Raw genomic sequence first — 16,226 nt, 5'->3', positions numbered from 1 at the left:
TTGTCTTCAGAGAACATATGTACACCTCCCATTCTCTATGTGCCTGTCTATCTCACTCCATCTCCCAGTCTCTATCTCTCCTCCCTTCTCTGCCTCTGGACCCACTGCCTGCCTCTACCACTGTTGCTCTCTGCCTGCCTGACCTGTCCTCAGGCTGAGGATAACTCATCAGGAAGAGGAGTTTGTCTAATAAGGGAACATCTACACTGGTGAAAGGTTAGTGTTTTGTTTTGACACTTTTGAGGACTCAGGAGGAGATAGTTGTTGGTGTTGTTGTCCAATGGAATGACCAGGTCTGTGTGGCCCTTGTGATGTTTTAGCTGTATGCCAGGGGTCCATACTGTTGATGTGGCCATGCATGAAAAGTATCATCCTTTTGTTCAGATTTTCATGTCCACGTCTTCTAAATTCATTAAAATGCAAACAAAATCTTTGTAGCAAAATGTGCAGTTTGTTCAGAGTGTTACCAACTGGCATTTTCAATCAAACAATTGATTGAAAAAGTATGCCTTTCCAATGAAAGGATACATAGTTGTATTGTGTAGGGTGCTTTTAGTTGAGTATGCAGTGCATCTCTTTAAAGAAAACGCAGTTGATTGTTTTTGTTATTCCATTATTCAGGTGCGCATACGTTTTTCCTAATCAAGTGTTTTTATGAATAAATATTCTCCAGGATAGACTGATGAGTTGCCAGGGTGTATTAGGGATGCAGATCTGCACCTGCAGGGTTCCATGCTTTCTGTGTTCAGGGTCTTTGATGCTTGTCATGGATGGATTCATCATGGGGAAGAAATGCTAGCTTTTGTCTTAGAATAAAATACTTGCTTTCTTCTCAAGATTGTGTGACTATTTTATCATGAAAACATTTGTTATTTTGACTACACACCACATGGTCCAGATTTGCTATAAGAAGAAATAAGCTATTCTTCTTTCTCTAATCTTATCAACCGCATTGCAATGTCAATGTGAGTGTCTGCATGTGTCATTTCAACTGCATGTGTCTTGTTCTGTGTCATTTCATCTCTTCTCCAGTAGCTATCACCAGAGTAAGGGCTGGTCAGACCCATTGGTTCAGGTTGTCTGACTGTCTAAAAGGTATGTGAGACACTCCTAGTCCTGTCTGCAGTCATGACCAAAAGTAATGGGGACACCCCCCCGGCTTCAGATTCCCACACTAGGATGCAGCGGATCAGGGAGGGCATCCATATAAGGACCATGAAGGCCAAGAGGAAAGTGGAGGACATCTCAAAGGAAGATGTCCAGGCCTTCTTCAAGAAGAACGCCTTTGTGCTCTTTACTGTAGCGGCCGTTGTTGTAGGTGAGTGAACACACACACCTCCAATACCACACCCCAGTCCACTCACACACACTCTCCTCCGTATTTATTTAGAGAGTGAAGCTAAAATGTGTAAATTTGGCTCTATACACCAACATTTTGGATTTGAGATCAAATGTTTCCTATGAGGCAACCGCACTGAATGTCACCTTTTGTTTGTTTTATTTAAGTATTTGGAAAAATGCACTTACAGTGTATTAAAGTAGTCAAAGGTTTAGTATCTTGTCACATACTCCTAGCACGTAATGACTACATCAAGATTGCAGCTCTACACACTTGTTGGATGCATTTGCAGTTTGTTTTGCTTGTGTTTCGGATAATATTTTTTTGCCCGATAGGAACTGAACGATGAATAATGTATTGTGTCATTCTGGAGTCATTTTCATTTTAAATAAGAATATAAGATGTTTCTGAACACCTCTATTCTACATCCATGTGAATACTACCACGATTATGGATAATTATGAATAAATAGTGAATTATGATGAGTGAGAAAGTTAAAGGAACAAAGCTCAACCCCCCCCCAAAAAAACAACATTCTCTGTTTTGGGCGCATGATCTTTGTGCAACTATAACTTTCTCACTCATCATTATTCACGGTTCATTCATGATTATCCGTAATCATAGTAACATCAAGATTCATATAGAAATGCTGGAGTATAGTGACAAATTAAAAGTTTTATCTTCACTGTCCAAATAAATACGTAGGGGAGTGTAACATAGGCCTACATACACAGTACACAGAAATGGGCCAACATACTCACGCCAACACACCCACACACTTTGAAACCCATGCTCTCTTATTGTAATCCCAATCCCATAGGGAGGACTCACCTACAAACCTCATTCTAGATGTGACTGAAAGACAGATCCTGTCATTGTCATTTGCTTTATATGCAGTTGCATGTTCATGTTTCCAGCACACTGATCAGCCCTTTTGATTCTCCAGGTATAATCCTTGGCTTTGCACTGCGTCCCTATAAAATGACCTACCGAGAGGTGAAGTACTTCTCTTTCCCTGGAGAGCTGCTGATGAGGATGCTGCAGATGCTGGTGCTTCCCCTGCTGGTATCCAGTCTCATCACAGGTACACCAAGTCACTATACTGATGCCCTCCGCCAGAAGCAAATTTAGATATGATAAAGAGGAGGGGTAGACTTAGTGGTGTTTGAAAGACAGGTGTGGATACCCAGTGAAAAAGGGGGAATGCCAATGGAGCTCGAGGCACAACTTTTCAGGTACTGTAATTTATGCTTGATCCATGTGAAATTTCTTGCCACCATTTTTCTCCAGATTCCCTTTGGTCCTCTACTTTCTGGCATGGAGACAGTCACTTCATTGAGCTTCTTTGCTATTAAAATGAGGGAGGAGAGACGGAAGGATGAGGTAGCTTTCAGTCGGAAGCCCACTGCCTGTGGGTCTGAGAGGGTGGCTTTGGGATGGGTACCCCCTTGCACTTCTACCTCCTGCTTCGCTTCACATGGATGAAAGCACGCAAAGTGCCCCTCCGCCTCTTCCTTCGTAGCTGTATTGTTAAGTGGAATTCCATGCCCACCCAGCACCACAATACCGTAAGTGGTTTGGAGGGTGGTGCGGTAAGAGGTCACGGCCCAGAAAAGAGGCACACTGCCCAGGTACACAAGTGGACATGTAACTATGCCATCTATTATCTGGCTGAGTCCTCCACAAGGTTAGGATCCACATGATGCACCCAGCTTGGTATGAAGCATGATCGTGAAACTAGACCTGGAGCAGCAAGCTCTAGTCCTTTCTCAAAGGCTGAGCTGATCTGTACTGTACTTCATTTTCTTTTTAAATGAACCTAATTTGTGTTAACACTCACTTGAAAGAAGTTGTGAATGTTTATTAAGTATAATTTGGTTTGATCTCACTTGAAACACCCTAAAAACATGTTGTTTTTTTGCCTTGGAAAAGTAGAACTGTGGAGAGAAGGGCAGAAAAGGAGAGGTATGTGTGGGGTACAGTTTTGTTTCATCCTCCCTCTTTGTAGTAACCCTTGAAAATAAGCCATGTGAGTCAATTCTTTAGCCCTGTGAAAGTGGTCACACAGGCTTGTTTGCAGTTTCCATGGCAATGCTGTTATGTGCACATGGCAAGTGGACAAGTTTCCCAGGACTGAGAGAGAGGATAGAGAGAGAGAGAGACGAGAGAGCAGCACAGTGGAGCAGGTGATTGTGGGAGAGAGAGGCGTGATGAAGGAGAGTGGAAGCTGAAAGAGTGTGAAAGAGTGAGAGGGTTTTGTCTAATGGCAGTGCCCCCAACAGGATTAAAAGAGCACATACATCTCGCTTACACAAACAAAATACTTACTCCATCAGCCCACTGAATGGGGATAACACACCAGAACGGCCCCTGACACCTTGGAAAATCCAAAGCTAACTTTATTGCAACACTTTGTGAGGTTGAGGTCTCTATAATGGCTTGTTGTCCGTCTCTCTTCCCCTTGACCTTTTTGTAAGATTGTGAGAGAGAGATGTCAGTAGGCAGAAGCTAACCATAACCATGATCTATTTTCAGATGCAGAACATCATTATTTCACCTGCCTGTATGTTTTGCTACTAGCCTGGTTTGCAATCGCACTAGGACTTCTGTCAGATGACTGTCAGACAGCCCATTCATTTGCACACCCGTTTACTCTTTGTATTAGGCTACCTCCTCCAGCAGGTCAGCTTATATCTTATATATTTATCATGAGATGATAAATATCAAATCACATTTTATTTGTCACATGCGCCGTATACAACAGGTGTAGGCCTTACCGTGAAATATTTACAAGCCCTTAACCAACAATGCAGTTTTAAGAAAATAGAGTTATGAAAAGATTTACTAAATAAACTAAAGTTTAAAAAAAGAAGACAATAAAATAACAATAATGAGGCTATATACAGGGGGTACCGGTTCAGAGTCAATGTGTGGGGGTACAGGTTACCTAGTCGAGGTCATTTGTACATGTAAGTAGGGGGGGTAAAGTAAAGTGACTAAAGTGGGTAAAGTGGGTAAAGTGACTATGCATATATAATAATAAGCGAGTAGCAGCTCGGGGGGGGGGGGGGGGTCAATGCAAATAGTCCGAGTGGCCATTTGATGAATTGTTCAGCCTTCTTATGGCTGAATTTTTTGGGCCTTCCTCTGATACCGCCTAGTATATAGGTCCTGGATGGCAGTTAGCTTGGCCCCAGTGATGTACTGGGCTGTACGCACTACCCCTGTAGCGAATTACGGTCGGATGCCGAGCAGTTGCCATACCAGGCGGTGATCCAACCGGTCAGGATGCTCTCCATGGTGCAGCTGTAGACCTTTTTGAGGATCTGGGGACCCATGCCAAATCTTTTCAGTCTCCTGAGGGGTTAAAGGCGTTGTCATGCCCTCTTCACGACTTTCTTGGTGTGTTTGGACTATGATAATTTGTTGGTGATGTGGACACCAAGGAATTTGAAACTCTTGACCCGCTCCACTACAGCCCCGTCGATTTGAATAGGTGCGTGTTCGGCCCGTCTTTTCCTGTAGTCCACAATCATCTCCTTTGTCTTACTCACATTGAGGGAGATATTTTTGTCCTAGCACCACACTGCCAGGTCTCTAACCTCCCTATAGCCTGTCTCATCATTGTTGGTGATCAGGCCTAGCACCGTTGTGTCATCAGCTAACTTCAAACTTTGTTGGAGTCGTGCTTGGTTACGCGGTCGTGGGTGAACAGGGTGTACAGGAGGGGACTAAGCACGCACCCCTAAGCGGCCCCCATGTTGAGGATCAGCATGTCTGATTTGTTGTTGCCTACCCGTACCACCTGGGGGAGGCCCATCAGGAAGTCCAGGATCCAGTTGCAGAGGGAGGTGTTAAGTCCCAGGGTCCTTATCTTAGTGATGAGCTTTGTGGGCAATATGGTGTTGAACGCTGAGCTGTAGTCAATGAACAGAGGTGTTCCTTTTGTTCAGATGGGAAAGGGCAGTGTGGAGTGCGATTGAGATTGCGTCATCTGTAGATCTGTTGGGACGGTATGCGAATTGGAGTGGGTCTAGTGTTTCCAGGATGATGGTGTTGATATGAGCCACGACCGGCCTTTCAAAGCACTTCATGGCTACCAACGTGAGTGCTACAGGGCAGTAGTTATTTAGGCAGGTTACCTTCACTTTCTTGGGAACAGGGACTCTGGTGGTCTGCTTGAAACAGGTAGGTAATACAGACTCGGTCAGGGAGAGCAATTGCTATTTCAAGTGTTATCATGCCACTACTATGAAGAAATGTTAGAAATATTGCACAAAGGGATAATACAGTTCTTCTAAACAACATCTCCCCTGTCTCTCCCAACCAGGCATGGCAGCGCTGGACAGTAAGGCTTCAGGAAAGATGGGTATGCGAGCTGTGGTGTATTACATGACCACCACCATTATCGCTGTCATCATAGGCATCATCGTGGTGCTCATCATCCACCCTGGGAAAGGATCTAAGGATGAGTTCATGAAACAGTCGAAGATAGAGGACATCAGCCCTGCCGACGCCTTCCTGGATCTTATCAGGTAGCTGCATGCTACTGTAGGAAGAGGGTCAGGGGTTTAGTGGAGGAAAGATGCACTGTATTTTGCCATTGTACTCCTGCCTTAATATTGGAGTGTTCATTGGTTGTGATGATCATGCTCTTTAATTTCAGGAACATGTTTCCACCAAACATGATCCAGGCCTGCACACAGCAGGTAAAGCATCTAATGACTTTGTTACTGAATTAAACAGATTTTCACATTCAATAAGCAGATAGGGAAAATGGTCTGCCAAATTCTGCCAAAGGAAATGCTTGTATTGAGAGGAAACTTTCTGGTTTTGGCATTTCTGAGCAGCGATAAATCATCACCCTAAGAGACATAGAAACCCAGGACAGAGGGGAGACGTTGACTTACACTGGAAGAAACATTCTAACCACTTGGAACAAATGACAAAATCTGAAGAAGAAAGGACCAACTTCCAATAGTAGCATGGTGGGGGCAGGATGGTCGGGAAACTGAGATATAGAGGCTGCTGGGGCAGGACAATATAAGTAATGGAAGACCATGTCTACGGGGGGTTAAATGCTTTGTGGTCCAGACAGGGTCATCAGTGAGGCAGCTGGACCTTACAGAATACTGCTCCAGCCATACAGAGACGGTTGTTTAATTCATGAGGTTGAGATGAGTGGAGCAGGCGCCTTTAGACTTTTTGCTCTCTAGTCTTTCGAAATGGCACACGTCTGACTACAATCCCTCGATACCTTATCTATCAGCTAGGCTTTTAATGAGCTCTACTGAATAGATGGCTGAACGATTATAAAGTAAACATTACAAAAGACAATATTTCAATACAATTTTCACCAAAGGAGATGACATGCTATCATCACTTTAACAAGACAATGTTAACCCATCACTTACGACAACTGGCTCTTTCCCTCCAGTTCAAAACCAAATACGGGAAGCGAATCGTCCATGTGACGGTGACAGTGAACGACTCTGTCTTCAACATGACCAACCTGACCGAGCAGATCACCAGGGAGGAGGTGATCCCCATCCCGGGCACGGTGAACGGGGTCAACGCCCTGGGGCTGGTGGTCTTCTCCATGTGCTTCGGCCTCATCATCGGCAACATGAAGGAGCAGGGCCAGCCCCTCAGGGAGTTCTTCGACAGCCTCAATGAGGCCATCATGAGGCTGGTCGCCATTATCATGTGGTGAGTATTTGGTGTGTGTTTGTGTGTGGGTGTTTATAAAGATGATGTGTGTGTTATGATGATGGTCCAATAATCCCCATCCTCATTAGGTGAGTGTGTATGTGAACCCATGCATCTGTTACAGATAAATCTTTCCATCTGTGCTTTGGAAAGCTAACTCTATGGAGTCCCTGCAGAGTTGGGGTGGTACTATGTTTATCTCTCTCTCTCAATTCAATCAAATGGCTTCATTTAGCCTCTTGCTTGAGGCATTGCTGTGAATTCTCTGGTAACTCTATACAGGTGAGATCTGATATAGGTATTTAGGTCTACTGAGATAATTGCATGAGTACCACCTAATAATTGGCCAACACAGAACCGCCTCAGGACATAACTTCCTGATGCTAAGTGGTTCCACAGCTGAATGGCAAGGCTTTGCAATCAAAACCAGTGACATGTTCACTGTGCCAATTAAATCAAATATTCCCAGTCAGATATTTGACATATATAAATCAAGTTGTTTATGAATTAAGGCAATTTCTTAGCCCGTGCCTGCAGTCTCAGAAGGCACTGATGGTTTCACTAATCGTTTTCCTATTCAGGCCTATTACACAGAAAAATAAGTAAGATCCTGAGAATGTACGACCATTTGAACTGTGACCTTATCCTTCCCTGGCATAACCACTTCTCCTCCCTCTGCTCTACAGGTATGCCCCAATCGGTATCCTGTTCCTCATATCGGGGAAAATCGTGGAGATGGATGACATCACTGAGATGGGTGGTCAGCTGGCCATGTACACCATCACGGTGATCATAGGCCTTTCTATCCATGCTTTCATCATCCTCCCAGGCCTGTACTTCGCCATCACACGGCTGAACCCCTTCATCTTCATCATGGGGCTGGTGGAGGCCCTCATCACAGCCCTGGGAACCTCCTCCAGGTAGGTTCCCCGAACACTGCTGCTATTCTCCCTGGCCTACTCTGACTACCGACACTGTAGCCACGCCTCGCTTGGCCGACTCGTATCAAAGTAGTAGGGCCAGGTGGAGGTTCCTGCTCAGATTGTGTGGTTCAGAATAACCTATGAGGCATCATCATCCCCATTAGTAGGATTACTTACGTTTATATGGCGAATACGGATAATAGATTTAATAGAAACAACAACAACCAGTCAAACTCAAACACGACCTGTTTCTCTCCATCTTTATCTCAGCTCAGCAACCCTGCCCATCACCTTCAAGTGTCTGGAGGAGAACAACAAGGTGGATAAGCGCATCACACGGTTTGTGTTGCCGGTGGGCGCCACCATCAACATGGATGGAACGGCACTATACGAGGCTCTGGCAGCCATCTTCATAGCCCAGGTTAACAACATGGAGATGAACATAGGTCAGATCATCACAATCAGGTGCGAATGAGTATCTAAGGTTTATAAGCCAAGGTTTATGTTTACAGAATCAAAGGGTGTTGATGTGTTTACAACTAAATTACATGATTTATCAAGATTTATCAACATGTACTTTTCTGTTATCAAACAGCATCACAGCCACTGCGGCAAGTATTGGAGCTGCTGGGATCCCACAGGCTGGACTGGTCACCATGGTGATTGTGCTGACCTCTGTTGGACTTCCCACTGATGACATTACCCTCATCATTGCAGTTGATTGGTTCCTGTGAGTCATTTTTCCCATTTTCAGATTGAGAAATTAGAATAAATTAACTATATTTTCTTAATGATTAGGCTATTATGGTGCAAATCTACATAATACTTTTTGTGAAATACAATTTGTCTAATGACTGGAACTGAAACGAAAACCATTTATCTCTCATTTTAAAGTTCAAACTTTTTATCAACTACAACCCTATTGACACTAGTTCACCAAAATTACAAAATTACATATTGGTTTCCTTACCCTGTAAGCAGTTTATGGACAAGGTATGACAGCAATCAATGCTTTGGTTTAGTTTCCCTGTCAATGTTACCAAATAGTAATATTTTTGCATTTGTGGCACAAATCCTATTCAAGTCATGTGATCAATATTAGCATTTCAAAAGTCCAAAAATATCTAAAATTGATTGTGAAGCTCAACAAAGTCACTTATAGATTATTTGAACATGATGTGTGAAAAATGCTAATATTGTTAGCATTTGGAAACAGTGCCAGGGAAACTAAACCAAAGCATGGAATCCTGTCATACCTTGTCCGTATACTGCTTACAGGGTAAGGAAACCAATATGTAATTTTGTAATTTGGGTGAACTATCCCTTTAACTACTATCCCTAGGGTCTTGATCCACTTTTTTTTTTGAATTACATATTTTTTTGCAATGAGTTTTAACATAGAAACATAATTAGGTTGCCCAAATTAATAATTTCAATTAGAATCCCCTTCACAGAAATTACACAGCTAATTGGGTAGTGAGAAAATACCCCACTCTCCTTAAACTAGGATGGACGGAATGTGCAGACAGAGTCAAAGCTTCATTTACTGAAAACATGGATGTTTCTCACAGTGATTAGAATATGAGATAGCCTATAGGGAGTGTTCTGACTACTCTTTAACAGTAGATGGTAAATATCCCTGTTGATAGCGCTGTGGCCTATTTCCCATCTACATTATTTTGCTGAGAATTCTAAAGAGCTTAGTTTATCTTTCATCAAAAGCAGAAAACAGGTGAATGTTTTGAGTTGTTGACTGTTCCATTTAACATGACCAAACGTCCCAGGGGACATAGTGTTTTATTTTCTAAATGATCGAATTTCCCGCAACCCCCTCTACCTCTCCTTACACTGTATATGACTCCACCTGGTTAACCTTTTTCTTCTTCCCTTATTTCTGGGTTGCAGTGACCGGCTGCGTACCACGACAAACGTCTTGGGCGATTCAATTGGGGCAGGCATTGTGGAGTTCCTATCTCGACACGAGCTGCAGGCCAAGGATGTGGAGATGGGGAACGCTGTGCTGGAGGAGAGGAAGAAACCATACCAGCTCATCTCTCAGGAAAACGACTATGAGAACGCCAAACGCCCGGGCACTGAAACCAAGATGTAGCTCAATGCTCACACACACACATACACATTTTGGTTCAGTTTTATTTTTATTCTTTGTCATATTTTTCCAGTTATTGCCACTGTGCCATATTTCCTTTCCTTTGTTATTTTGTCATTCATAAAGTCCCTTTTACAAACAAACAAATAATTATCTCCCTGAAGTGGCCCAATCAAATTGCTTACATCTGCTGCTGCTCTACAAGATAGATAGACTTCCTGTTTTTGTGGTTTTTCTGGCTATTTTTGTGTTGAGTTAAGTCATCTTGGCCTAGAATAAGTACATGGTATAATGGTATAAGTAAGGAGGAAGTTGATGAGGGTGTTGATGTCAGAAAGGTGTTTTGTAAAAAGATCGAAAGACAACATATGTTTGAATGACTGGACAAGCGATATCCTTCACAAAATGCAACAGAGAACACATTTCATTTGATTCTAATGAAATTAGGCCCAAATATACACTACATGGCCAAAAGTATGTGGTCACCCCTTCAAATTAGGATATTTTAGCCACACCCGTTGCTGACAGGTGTATAACATCGAGCACACACCCATGCAATTTCCATAGACAAACATTGGCAGTAGAATGGCCATACTGAAGAGCTCAGTGACTTTCAATGTGTCACCATCATAGGATGCCACCTTTCCAACAAGTCAGTTTGTCAAATTTCTGTCCTGCTAGAGCTGCCCTGGTCAACTGTAAGTGCTGTTATTGTGAAGTGGTAGGCCACACAAGCTCACAGAATGGGACCGGCAAGTCCTGAAGCGCGTAGCACGTAAAAATCGTCTGTCCTCGGTTGCAACACTCACTACCAAGTTCCAAATTGCCTCTGGAAGTAACGTCATCACGTGAATTGTTCGTCAGGAGCTTCATGAAATTAGATTCCATTCGTGCCAATGGCAGCCGCACACAAGCCTAAGCTCACCATGCGCAATGCCAAGCATTGGCTGGAGTGGTGTAAAGCTCGCTGCCATTGGCCTCTGGAGCAGTGGAAACCGTGTTCTCTGGAGTGATGAATCACGCTTCCCCATCTGGCAGTCCGACAGATGAATCTGGGTTTGGAGAACGCTACCTGCCCGGAGAACGCTACCTGCATGAATGCATAGTGCCAACTATTCAGTTTGATGGTGGAGGAATAATGGTCTGGGGCTGTTTTTCATGGTTCGGGCTAGGCCCCTTAGTTCCAGTGAAGGTAAATCTTAATGCTACATCATACAATGACATTCTAGACGATTCTGTGCTTCCAACTTTGTGGCAACAGTTTAGGGAAGGCCCTTTCCTGTTTCGGCATGAAAATGCTCCCCGTTAACTAAGCGAGGTCCAAACAGAAATGGTTTGTCGGGATCAGTGTGGAAGAACTTGACTGGCTTGCACAGAGCCCTGACCTTAACCCCATCGAACACCTATGGGATGAATTGGAACGCTGACTGCGAGCCAGGCCTAATCGCCCAACATCAGTGCCTAACCTCACAAATGCTGTCGTGGCTGAATGGAAGCAAGTCCCCGCAGCAATGTTTCAACATCTAGTGGAAAGCCTCCCCATAGCAGCAAAGGGGGCACCAACTCCATATTAATGCCCATGATTTTGGACTGAGATGTTCGACGAGCACATGTCCACATACTTTTGGCCATGTAGTGTAAATGGCTTCTGTGGAAATACAAACAACTTCTTATCGTGGGTTCAATAAAGAGGAATTTAAATAAAAAATACACAGCACCTGAGGATTGTTATTTATTATTTTCCCTTTTTTCATGCTGTCAATATGACAACTCCAATTTTCTTTTTACTTTATTAGGATTGAAACAATTTGGGAAGGTGGTGCTGTGATGCTGACAATATTGTTAACATGTATATGAGATGTATCCAACAATCCCATTGTTATCACTATTTTGTAGCCGGCCCTAAGACAAATTAGTATTTGAAATATCCTTCACTATTTAGTATATAATTCTGTTAACATAGCAGGTGTATAAGATTTTTTTGACTGTAGAGAGATTGTATGAAACTATTGTGTAAATGAACTATAGAATACAGTTAACTTGATAATTGTTTACTTGAATGTGTTTTCTTTAATCTAAATGTTGAAAGACATTCATTTTCAGGAATGAAATGCCACTCCAAAGCCTTGGAAAGTTAAATCAAGGAACACAGTGTGTGATAAATAACAGCATGTGTGAACTAACTCAAATAGAAACTGTGATTTTCTTTTTTTCCCTTTATGTTTTCTGATATTGTTGTTCACTTTCTGTAAATGCATCATTTGTGGTGAAAAAGGAAATAGACTGTCAGATTTTTCTTTGGTGAACACAATTTTGAATAAATGTTTTAAAGGAATCAGGGTTTGGTTTGGGTTATTTGTATTCAATGACACACATACAGTAATAAACAGTTACATAACATTTGTTATATAAATTATAACTGTGGATATCATCTTACACAGCACACAATATGACAATACAGCCATACTAATGGAGTAATAGGCCAAGGTATTGATTTGAATTGGTTATGATGAGGTAATAAAGACAGTTGTACTATAGTATGAACTACATGTCATGTTCTTTTCAATCAAGGGGTATATTTCATTAGTTGAAATGACCGGACAAGTACAGACTGTGGCTTTAATAGGCTAATGTAATATACTGTTATGTAATAGTAATGTACTAGTGATGTAATGATGATCATACACTGAATAATCTAGTGGCATAGATAGGTATGTAAAAAGATCAAATAATATTTTTGATGGATGTAAGAAAAAAAAGTAGATTATTTATATCAATGTGACTTTTCTGGCAAAAGGGAGTTTGAAAGAGAAAGGAGATAGCCCCCTCTTTATTCTCCCGAGTGGCGCAGCGGTCTAAGGCACTGCATCTCAGTGCTAGAGGTGTCACTACAGACCCTGGTTTGATTCCAAGCTGTATCACAACTGGTGGTCCCATAGGGCGACGCAAAATTGGCCCAGTGTCGTTAGGGTTTGGCTGGGGTAGGCCATCATTGTAAATAAGAATTTGTTCTTAACTAACTTGCCTAGTTAATTAAAGGTTAAATACAAAAATAAAATGAAACTGTTCTAGGGAAAGCAGGCTGAATCGTTTGTGGACGTTTGCTGCCATCTTGTGGTGAGATTTGAGCAGCACTTATTGCAAACTTCTCCGTTTCATCTGTGGTGATAACTTTGGGGGACCCCACTAGCACACCTGGGTTTTTCATTCCTATTATGAACCTTTACGGAAACAACATAATGGTACTACTGTAGGCTATTTCAAGTCAATAATGGGTATGGATCGGTGATAGCAATTTCACAAGAAATATGAGATCAAAATTCAACATTGGTGTTTTCTTGTCAAAGGTGTAGATACACAGAAATAAAGGAGCAGGGCAGGCCATCTACATACTATAGTTAAATATCTACCGGTATGTAGACTTTATTATAGCTAGCATTTAATTCAAATGTTGACCCAACTCTGGCCGATACTCTGGCTGACAAAGCACCTGCAGAAGGTAAAATCAGATAAAACCATTCATACTTACATGAAATATCCATATTTACAATTTTTCAACTTGTGTTTTTATATGGTAGCGTTATATAGTTGAAACCAGAGAGGAAAAGGTGAAGCCTCAGTAGATGCTGTTGCTGAAACTTTGGTTGGCAACGAGAATTATGTCAGACTCCACCGAAAATCGAAGAGCGCGACTTTTTCAACAACATCCTTCCCTTAATAGAATTATCGCGAGGACAACAATCGGACAGTGGCTACTGGCCAGGCTAGCTAGCGCCTAAACAGTTTAAAACTAGTTAGCTATCTGTATCTGGTTGCAAAATTGTTTTGCGGGTAAATTATGAATGAACTTTGTTACTTGCTCTCAATGTCCATTTGTTAAACGTTAAATAAAAAGAAGTCCGTTCTCTGCTTACTTGCTAGCTAACGCGTTAGCTAAAGTTAGCTAATAACGATCTTACTGGGAGACATTTTTGCCAGCTCTCTAGCTAACTGTATTCACAGCAGGCCCACCCATGTTAATGGGATGCCAAGCGTGAGGAAGAAATCAAATAAAGGTAAGACAGAAAGTAAAAGTATTTATTTGTTTATTGATTTTCATAAATCTTACCTGTTCAATCAATTATGTCAGTTCGCACACTTTCGCTTTCTTACACAAGAGAGATCAAGAGCTCTTGTTGTTTGGGCATGTTAATACCTTGATAGATTCATGTCTGTTGACTCCTTTGCCATTTTCCCTATTTCCATCAATGTTATGCTTATTAAATTAACTTTCTTATTGTTAATTATTTATCATAGGTAGAATGCAGTGTTCGGTCTTACTTGAACTACCTACCTGCCAATCAAAGGTAAGTGTGAAAGTGGGTGCTTGTGGGTGCATGCAGCAGGAGACAACACCAACATATCTGGAATTCTCTGCTACCATGGTGGTCATCATGCTTCTATTTTTTTAGAGAACCTCCATAAAGTAACTGTTCTCTCTGTGTGTGTGTGTGTGTGTGTGTGAGAGAGTTTTTGTTGATGGTTGTTGAGCCAAGCACTGATAGGTTTTCATGTCAGCCCAGATTCCAAATGTCTTAAAAAAAAAGTTTTACATCAAATAATGCAATTCATACACAACTACTATGTATGTATTTGAATTATCATTATGTTAGTTTTATTTTATTAACAGCTTACATTGGTTTAGCTGGTTGCATACTCAAGGATGACCTCGTCCTCCAAAATATGTACAGTAGCTGTGTGGAATGGATGGTATCGGTGTACAGTAGTAATGCAGAAAGCGGCGGAAGTAACTGGGTTGCTGGCTATGGTTGCTCCTGCTAGTTGGTTTGGCGCCGGTGGAGGGAGTTATTCCTGCAGCAGTTCTTCCGGTCGGCATTTTGTTCTGCAAGAGAAGGAGGAGAGTCTGAGTGGATCCCTTTTATCACCGCGTCAATAGTATTTCTGTTTTACACATTTGATTGTTTTCCGAAACCCGTTGGAATTTAAACTCATCTTCTGCCGGTGTTGGGGATAAACCGGTGCAAGGACTGGTTATGGGAATGTTTGCCCCTCTCCGAGCATAGATGTTTGCAGTGAGAAGGAAGAACGAACCCTCCCGAACCGGATTATTGTTGTTATATTATTACTCGGAGGAGCTGTTCGAGCGATAGAACGGAGAGGGAGCTAGAGACACGGATCCAACCCCCTTGCAACCATTTCTTTTTATCAACACATCCAGAGGTAAATATGATTGTACAATATAGATTTAGGAGTACCATAACAAAACAATTCCGATTGGCTACACGGGTGTTGTTTATATTCAGTGAAACTGGATAGACGTTGTGGAATGCACCGATATGTGTTTTTAACATTTATGTTGCCTTGTATCCGCTCATATAGGCGTCGGGTCGGGGTTACGCTTCCTCAGGCGAGTCCGAGGTCCAGTTAGCAAGCTAATAGGCCGATGTAGGCCATTGAAACTGAAAATAAAATCATAATCCGCACGCGCAATCATGATAACAAACCAAAAGGGATGGTCATACGGTTGCAAAGGAATGATTATGTGTGGGCGAGTCAAAGCAAACATGGATTCGGTTGCAGTCTCGGTAGCTAACGTTAACTAGCTAGCCATAGCTAACTTTTGTTAGCTATCAAGGGTTAGAATAATATAGCTAACTAGCTGCTACAGTATGTGCGTAGCGTTACCTAGCTAGTTAACGTTACTTGTTAGCTATTTAGACAAAAAACTAACAAGTGCAACTTCAATGTTTTCTCAGCAGGGTAATGTTTTCTGACGTTTTATCCTGGAGTCAGATGTTCTGAGAAATAGGCTCTTGCTATCCAATGCTACACACTAGCTAGTGGCTAGTATATTTTTTTGCAATGTCAACTAAACTGGTTTAAACGTTTGCCTAATAAACTGTGCAAGCTTGCTATTCACCGTTATGAGGCCACCAAATTGTACACATTAAGCATAATTGACCTAATCGCTTATAAAGTAATAGCTGCAGCTTTATTATCCACCAAGTTATCTAGCTAGCTACAATCTATCAAATTGAATCATCAGATACATTACAGAGATTTAACATAATAATTGGTGATGAGACCACCCCTTGTCTAGTTGATAACATGTTAAATATACCTTTAGTTATTCCTTTTGCATTGGATT

General features: G+C 42.0%; 2 protein-coding genes across 4 annotated transcripts in view; both read left to right on the top strand.

Moving 5' to 3' along the window:
- Positions 1–1,113: 1,113 nt before the first annotated feature.
- Positions 1,114–10,174, top strand: LOC129818664 (excitatory amino acid transporter 1-like). Its single transcript, XM_055874786.1, has 9 exons — positions 1,114–1,318; positions 2,286–2,423; positions 5,670–5,874; positions 6,006–6,048; positions 6,777–7,048; positions 7,735–7,968; positions 8,242–8,436; positions 8,567–8,701; positions 9,877–10,174. The coding sequence occupies exons 1-9, from the start codon at positions 1,129–1,131 to the stop codon at positions 10,079–10,081; spliced, it is 1,617 nt and encodes a 538-aa protein (XP_055730761.1). The 5' UTR covers positions 1,114–1,128; the 3' UTR covers positions 10,082–10,174.
- Positions 10,175–14,941: 4,767 nt separating this feature from the next.
- The window catches only part of LOC129818660 (nipped-B-like protein), a 51,379-nt gene continuing 50,094 nt past the window's right edge, over positions 14,942–16,226 (top strand). For all 3 annotated transcript variants that reach the window (XM_055874776.1, XM_055874775.1, XM_055874774.1), the window contains exon 1: positions 14,942–15,298. The gene's annotated coding sequence lies outside the window, so the exon portion shown is untranslated. The remainder of the gene's footprint in view (positions 15,299–16,226) is intronic.

The sequence above is a fragment of the Salvelinus fontinalis genome, chromosome 21 (genome assembly GCF_029448725.1).
Source record: "Salvelinus fontinalis isolate EN_2023a chromosome 21, ASM2944872v1, whole genome shotgun sequence".
Classification (NCBI taxonomy): Eukaryota; Metazoa; Chordata; class Actinopteri; order Salmoniformes; family Salmonidae; genus Salvelinus; species Salvelinus fontinalis.
The sequence above is the reverse complement of the archived record's forward strand: the minus strand, read 5'-3'. Positions and strand labels throughout refer to the sequence as shown.

Bases quoted from the DNA above. Each gene is read 5' to 3' on its own strand.
- LOC129818664 (XM_055874786.1), top strand. From the start codon at position 1,129: ATGACCAAAAGTAATGGGGACACCCCCCCGGCTTCAGATTCCCACACT. The intron at 2,424-5,669 runs GTACACCAAGTC...TCTCCCAACCAG, and splicing joins GGTATCCAGTCTCATCACAG to GCATGGCAGCGCTGGACAGT. The intron at 8,702-9,876 runs GTGAGTCATTTT...TCTGGGTTGCAG, and splicing joins ATTGCAGTTGATTGGTTCCT to TGACCGGCTGCGTACCACGA.